General features: G+C 34.6%; 1 protein-coding gene across 1 annotated transcript in view; it reads right to left on the reverse strand.

The window, feature by feature from the left end:
* Positions 1-4443: 4443 nt before the first annotated feature.
* Positions 4444-7956, reverse strand: part of ATPSCKMT (ATP synthase c subunit lysine N-methyltransferase) — a 36759-nt gene continuing 33246 nt past the window's right edge. The window contains exon 4 of the mRNA XM_044657879.1: positions 4444-4795. Within this exon, the coding sequence (XP_044513814.1) occupies positions 4598-4795 (198 nt within the window). The 3' untranslated portion in view covers positions 4444-4597. The remainder of the gene's footprint in view (positions 4796-7956) is intronic.

The raw sequence follows: 7956 nt of genomic DNA on the forward strand, positions 1-7956 counted from the left end.
ACAAAAACTCTGACAGGGGTCTAATTACTCAAATATACAAGGAGTTAAATCAGTTGCATAAAAAAATCAAGCCATTCCCCAATTGATAAATGGGCAAGAGACATGAATAGGCAATTTTCAGGCAAAGAAATCAAAAGTATCAATAAGCACATGAGAAAGTGTTCTAAATCTCTAATAATTAGAGAAATGCAAATCAAAACAACTCTGAGGTATCACCTGACACCTAGCAGATTGGCTAAAATGAAAGAAGGGGAGAGTAATGAATGCTGGAGGGGATGTGGCAAAATTGGGATATTAATGCATTGCTGGTGGAGCTGTGAACTGATCCAACCATTCTGGCTGGCAATTTGCAACTATGCTCAAAGGGCTATAAAAGAATGCCTGCCCTTTGATCCAGCCATACCATTGTTGGGTTTGTATCCCAAAGAGATCATAGATAAACAGACTTGTATGAAAATATTTATAGCTGTGCTTTTTGTGGTGACAAAAAACTGGAAAATGAGGGTATGTCCTTCAATTGGGGAATGGCTGAACAAATTGTGGTATATGCTGGTGATGGAATACTATTGTGCTAAAAGGAATAATAAACTGGAGGAATTCCATGTGAACTGGAAAGACCTCTAGGAACTGATGCAGAGTGAAAGGAGCAGAGCCAGAAGAACATTGTACACAGAGTCCAATACACTGTGGTAAAATAGAATGTAATGGACATCTGTACTAGCAGCAATGCAATGACCCAGGACAATTCTGAGGGACTTATGGTAAAGAACGCTACCCACATTCAGAGGAAGGACTGCAGGAGAGGAAACACAGAAGAATAACAAATACTTGAACACATGGGTTGATGTGGACACGATTTGGGATGTAGACTCTTAACAACCACCCTAGAACAATTATCAATAATATGGAAATAGGTCTTGATCAATGACACATGAAGAAACCAGTGGAAGTGCGAGTTGGCTTTGGGGAGTGTGGGGGGGAGAGCAAGAACATGAATCATGTAATCATGGAAAAATTTGTTCTAAAAAATAAAAAAAAAATTAAATTAAAAACAAATAAATAAACTAATATAATCTGATTAAAAGTATCTAATGAAAGGGTAAAGAGATAAGCTCATATTTCATGAAGGATAAACATACAGGACAACCCATACCTAGATTGAATAGGGGACTGAATACAATCCACATAGCAAATGGTCCAAAGAAATGTCTTGGGCCTTTCCCAGGAGAATGGCTTTTCCATTTTCCATGGAAATTTATGTAAGTACAGAAATATTTATATCTATTTTCATGGGGGGAAAAAACTCCAAAACTTGGGAGGCTCAAGAAGTAACAGGAAAAGAACTATTTTCAACTAATGATTTTTTCCGTGGAGACAGACACTAGCTTACAAATGTTACTATTGGTGGCCTGCTTATTTCTCTGATAGCGGGTATCACTTGAACTCTATAGTTTTTTCCAGTCACTTTCAGCTTTCACAAGTAAAAATTCTTTCACTTGACTTCTGTAATGATAATTGTAATGTAGAAGTAATTAGCTTAGTTTAGAGTTTAGGAGGCAGCTGTGTGGCTCAGTAGACTGAGAGCCAGGCCCAGAGACGGGAGGTCCTGGGTTCAAACCTGGCCTCAGACACTTCCTAGCCATGTGACCCTGGGCAAGTCACTTGACCCCCATTGCCTAGCCCTTACCACTCTCCTGCCTTGGAACCAATACACAGTATTGATTCTAAGACAGAAGGTAAGGATTTAAAAAAATAATAATATAGTCAGATGTAAGGTTTATAGAAGGGATTTGAGATTTCCTGGGGTACTTTAAGATTTGCCATGGAACCCTGATGAGGTCAGAGATAGGGAATTTTGGAGTGTGTCTTAGAAGCGTCAGTTGAGAAGCCACCACCCCACTTCTGGGACAGAGACTAGGAGGTTGGTTGTTGCCGGCTTCCTCTCTGATCAGCCTTGGAAAGGTTGTGGAAGATCTACAACATCTTGAATCTGAAGGAGCTGGAAGCTGGTTAGATCAGAAAGCAGGAGAGTTACTGAGCAGCTCTTCGGACTTCTCTGGGGGCCAACAGAGGGCAGCTGCCAGGAGAACCAGTTGGTGACTCAAACAGAGTTGATCTCTGGCTGAAGGGAAGGAAGTTTGGTAGATCTATATAATTAAGTTTATAATTTTGGCAATAGGTTTAATAAGTTAGAATTTATCATTCTGATAGTATAGAATAAGCAGGCTCATTATTAGTGATCAAAAAGGCTTCCTGAAGGGGGCAACTGGGTAGTTCAATGGATTGAGAGCCAGGCCTAGAGACGGGAGGTCCTAGGTTCAAATCTAGCCTCAGACACTTCCCAGCTGTGTGACCCTGAGCAAGTCACTTGACCCCCATTGCCTACCCTTACCACTCTTCTGCCTTGGAGCCAATACGTAGTGTTGACTCCAAGACAGAAGGTAAGGGTTTAAAAAAAAAAAAAAGGCTTCCTCTGAGGGAAAGATTGGTTGGTAATTTATATAGAATTTATTAGTTAATAAGGAATCCCTTATCAATACTTATTCTCCTTTTACTTCCCCTTTTATACAATTATTTATAGTTATAATAAATTGTTTTATATAACTAGCCTGAGCAGAAGTTTTCCTTCTGTTACATGAGCAGCCATTTTTCTAAATGGTCAACCTCAAGAGCCTGTCCACACAAGTGACACTATTGGTACTACTAATACCAATAATAAGGGTAGATACTCTTTACAACACTTCCAAGTGAAACAACAATCTCTTATGCCCAAAAGAAAGACAAAGTGAATGACTGTATTCATATTAAATAAAATATTAACTAAGTTTTGTCACTGTTCAGTCATGTGTGACTCTTTGGGGCCCCATTTGGGGTTTCCTTGGCAAAGATATTGCAATGGCTTGTCATTTCTTTCTCCAGCTCATTTTACAAATGAGGAAATTGAAGCAAATGGCGGAAGTGCCTTACACAGGGTCATCTCCTGGCATTCTCTCCACCTGGTTGCCTATTTCATTAAGTAGGGCATCTCTATCTTTTTGAATGAGAAATCCTTCTCAACATCACTAAACCCAACATGACAGTGATTTTACTGTTAGTATCCATTGATTGAGAAATGGAAGAAGGAAAAAGGGGTTTTTGGTTGGATATATTAATATTTAAAGGTGTGGTCACCAAGGAATTGAATAAATACCAATTCCTAAAATGATTTTAGTAATTTATTTACAAAATATAGGAGAGAGTGGAAGAAGAGAGATAAGAGGATAGAGTAAGGCTAACTTAACAAACTAGATTTGTATTCAAGTCTGGGCTTTACTCTGGCAGGGTTCCAGAAGCCCAGCTGGAGAGCCTAAAAGTCAATTAACAAGGGATTTAGCCACGAGGGCTTCTCCCAATCAAGGGAGCCTCCCAGAGGCTAGTACCTCCAGGGAAGTAAAGGTAGTCAGTCAGTCTTTTTCACTCACCAAGGTCTCAGGGTCCCAGCAAGAGCTCCTTCAATCCAAGCCATGAACCAGAAGAGAGCTACAGGAAGTTGTCACTCTTTTAAAGGGGCTTCTTTTGCGTCACTTCTGTGCCTTCCTCTAATTTACATATCTAATCACAACAGATGCTTTTCTTAGGACTGCCCAGGAGATAGTCAGTACATTCTTATTCGTCACTCACTCTAGTACACATGGGTCACAGACCTCCCAACTTGTGAATTAAGGTGGGGATGTTCTCACCTTTGGTGATTAGATCAAGGATGGGCAGGGCAGATTTAATTTCATTATCACCGAAAAACACACGATAGAAAATTACTATGACTTCAGTAATGCTTTAAAGTGAATTTATATTTTATTCTTCGTAACAGCATCTGTATACATTTTAAAATTAACAATACGTGTGTGGTATTTATCCAACATATGAAAGTTAAATTTGCTTCTTGATAGCTTCACAATAATCATGTAGTCAGTTCCCCTGCCCCTCAGCCAAAGGTCCAGGACTCACATACTGTAAAGCATTAACTTAGGAAAGGAGTCTATGACCTCTGAAAATGGGCTTTTCCTAATATTTGGGGGGAAAAAAAGATTTAAATCTTTATTAGCCTACCAAAGCAATCCTTTCAGATACTAATTTTGGCAAAAGAAGGAGAAATGAAATTGAAATGTTAATTTCTAGGAAATTACATTTATATTAAAGAAAACATCTTTTAAAGGATTTTTTTTGTTCATAACCATGGTCTTGTCCTAGCTATGAAAATCATCATCACCAATTCATATTTATTGAGAGTTAAAGTACATGGCATTACAATAAACCCATTTTGGGTATTCATTCATAATCTATTTTTGTTCCTTAATTTTTTTCTCCTTCCCCTCACGAAAGAAAGAAAAAAGAAAGAAAGAAAGAAAGAAAGAAAGAAAGAAAGAAAGAAAGAAAGAAAGAAAGAAAGAAGGAAAAAAATTTCTTAATCCATATCACAGGGCATTTTCCTAATTAAAAAACATGAAATTTTAAGGTACAGTTTTGTAAGTAAACTACAAAAGCACTATCGGTAAATGTTCTTTATACTCAAAATAATAATAAATTATCCTTTCAACAAAGCTTTCATTTGGATGACTTTCTATGAATGCATATTTGACAAAGGTTTTAGGCAGCTCTTTTTCCTTTCTCTAAAAGTCTTAGTATCATATGCCCAGACAGTATCTATCCCCTCTCCCGTAATATGATCTGGGATCCAATGTGGAAAAGGAAATCGACAAGCAATGACTCGGGCATCATCTTCCAATTCTAGCTGAAGTTTCTTCTCCAACTGTGGCATCTGTAGGGCAATAAGACAATTACTAATATAGTGAGCATGTTAGAAATTACTTTTGCATTGTATAATTCTAGGAAATTGCTACAACTTTTCTTTTTAGTCAGAAAATTGAATTTATTTTATGAAAGAGATCACTTCAGATATATATACAAAGTGGAAAAATTTCATTAAAATACATAAAACGAAGCACCTGCAGTTACTAACCTGTCTTAAAATATCAATTACAAAATATACCAGTTTAATAAGGAATGTATTAATTATACTGGGCTCTAATTTTATGACTACATTTATAATGCAAACTGCTTTAAATTATTTACCTATTTTAATATTTACAAATGCTTTTAATTACAAAAATGTTTTATTCAAGATGCTCATTCATTGGGAAATAGTTAAACAAACTGTAGTACATTACTGTTATGGAATAGTACTATACTTTAAGAAATAATGAATATGAAAAATTCAGAAGGAAAGATTTACTGAACTTATACAGAATAAAACCAGGAAAACAATACATATGATAACGACAATCATGTAAATGGAAATACAAATTGAAAGATGACCAAGATTTGCTTGGAAGCAATGAGAAAATGCACCTCTCTTCCTTTTTCCTACCAAAGAATTCTGATAATATGTTGAACCACTTTTTTCCACTTGTTTACTTGTTATTCTTTGCTACAGAAATGGTTCACTAAAAAGGGGAAAGGAAGGGCATACTTCCAAATGAAAGTGTTATGAAACATATCAATAAAAATTAAGAATCCCTTAAAATTCCTTATGGACTAATGGTATGTCAACTCAGTTAACCTATCTGTGATTGTGCCATAAGCCTCAATCTTCATAGATATGCTAATTTTTTTAAATTATCTATAATACATAACATACCTAGGAAATGAGAGCATACAATTATCAAGAAATAATCTTTTGAATTCTAGTCAGGTATCAATTGGGCTATTAAAAAGATTAACTCATGCAATTTATCATTATTAATTATAAACAAGGGATCATTACCACAACAGTAATCACAAGATAATAATTTTGTTGACCATACAAATTCATGAAAACCACTTATTGAGGTGTAGATGGACTGTGGTATTCATCAGTGGAAGAAGAATCCATAATCATAGATCTTTTTTTGAAATATTCAAAGAACAGAAAAGGCATTTTTCTAATTCCTCTATGAATCACAAGTTTGATGCTTAAAAAGTATTTACTGTTATAGTTAACATAATTATTACTATGTATTTGCCAAAACCTCAAGGATTTCATGTGGTAATTTTGTTCATAAAAAGGATAATTCTAAAGTTATTCATCTTACTATTCTTTTAATTTTAACATTCTGCTTTATTTCAACATGACTTTCTGTCTTGTGCTGAGTTGAGATAAACCTGAAAATGAAAGGAGCTATTTCAATCATAAGAAATTAACTGACTAAATTACACATAAATATGCAACAAATCTAATTCTTGATATTATACACAAAGAGAAGCAGTGATGTGTCATATCTGCTTAATAGAATTCAAAATTATTCATAAAATTACAGATCTGAAAGTGACTCAAAGTCATGGTGGTCCAATTATAACTTTAAAATTTCAAATAACTTAAGCTGAATAGCTCAAAGAAATCTCAAGATTAAATGGCCTCACCAGGAAGTTGTAATAAGAATACTGAATCATTAGATATGTTTTTACATCAAAACATGCTGATAGCAGTATATTTTCTTCAATCACTTCATGCCAATGCTAATTTTTATGGAATTTAGATATTAAGCAGAAAATTTTATTACATGGCTTGTCTAAAATTTGGCCAATTTTTCAGTTGGCCTTTATTTTAAATAATAAAATTTAATAATCTACAAAGAAGGAAAATGCATCTATTAGTAAGTACTATTAAGATACTGTGACTCTAGTTGCTAGTTTATTTTCCTCAAGCTAAATATTTTATGAGATTATTTATCTTCAAGTTAATACAATAATTACAGTATGTCATAACATACTCAAGACACTAACTCCTAAATACCAAGATAAGTTCAAAATGGGTTATGACTTAAACATAAAGAGTGAAATTGTAAGTAAGTTAGGTGAAGAAGGAATAGTATACCTGTCAGATCTATGGAGAAAGGAAGAATTTCAGACCAAGCAAGAGGTAGAGAATATTATAAGATGTAAAATGAATAATTTTGATTATATTAAATTAAAAAGGGGTTGTTGATGAAGGTCTAATTTCTCAAATATACAAAGAATTAAGTAAAATTTATAAGAAATCAAATCACTCCCCAATTAACGAATGGTCAAGGGATATGAATAGGCAGTTTTCAGATGAAGAAATCAAAACTATCAATAATCACATGAAAAAATGTTCTAAATCCCTCCTGATTAGAGAAATGCAAAACAAAACAACTTTGATGTACCACCTGACACCTAGAAGATTGGCCAATATGACAAAGAAAAATAATAAATGTTGGAGGGGATGTGTCAAAACTGGGACACTAAATGCTAGTGAAATTGTGAAATGATCCAACCATTCTAGAAGGCAATTTGGAACTATACCCAAAGGGCTATAAAAGAATGCCTGCCCTTTGATCCAGCCATACCACTGTTGGGTTTGTACCCCAAAGAGATTTTTTTAATGAGAAAGGAACTGTTTATACAAAAATATTTATAGCCAGGTTCTTTGTGGTGGCAAAAAATTGGAAAATGAGGAAATGTCCCTCGATTGGAAAATGGCTGAACAAATTGTGGTATATAATGATGATGGAATATTGTTGTGCTATGAGGAATGATGAAATCAGGGACTTCTATAAGAACTGAAAAAACCTCTATGAACTAATGCATAGTGAAAAATAAGCAGAATCAGGAGAACCAAAATTATACACATTGTGGGTTGATAAAAAGGTCTTTGTTATTAATAGCAATGCAATGATCCAAGACAACACGGAGGGACTTATGGGAAAGAATGCTACCCACATCTAGAGAAAGCACTGTGGGAATAGAAATCCAGAAAAAGAAAGAAAAAATATGATTTATCACTTGTTTATATGGGTATATGATTTGGGAGTTTGGTTTTAAAACACTATTTACAAAAATGAATAATATGTTAAAAGTTGTATGACTATATATATATATACACATATATATATATGTATATATACGTATATATAGACAAGC

This window comes from Gracilinanus agilis, chromosome 1 (assembly GCF_016433145.1).
Source record: "Gracilinanus agilis isolate LMUSP501 chromosome 1, AgileGrace, whole genome shotgun sequence".
In the NCBI taxonomy this organism is placed as follows: domain Eukaryota; kingdom Metazoa; phylum Chordata; class Mammalia; order Didelphimorphia; family Didelphidae; genus Gracilinanus; species Gracilinanus agilis.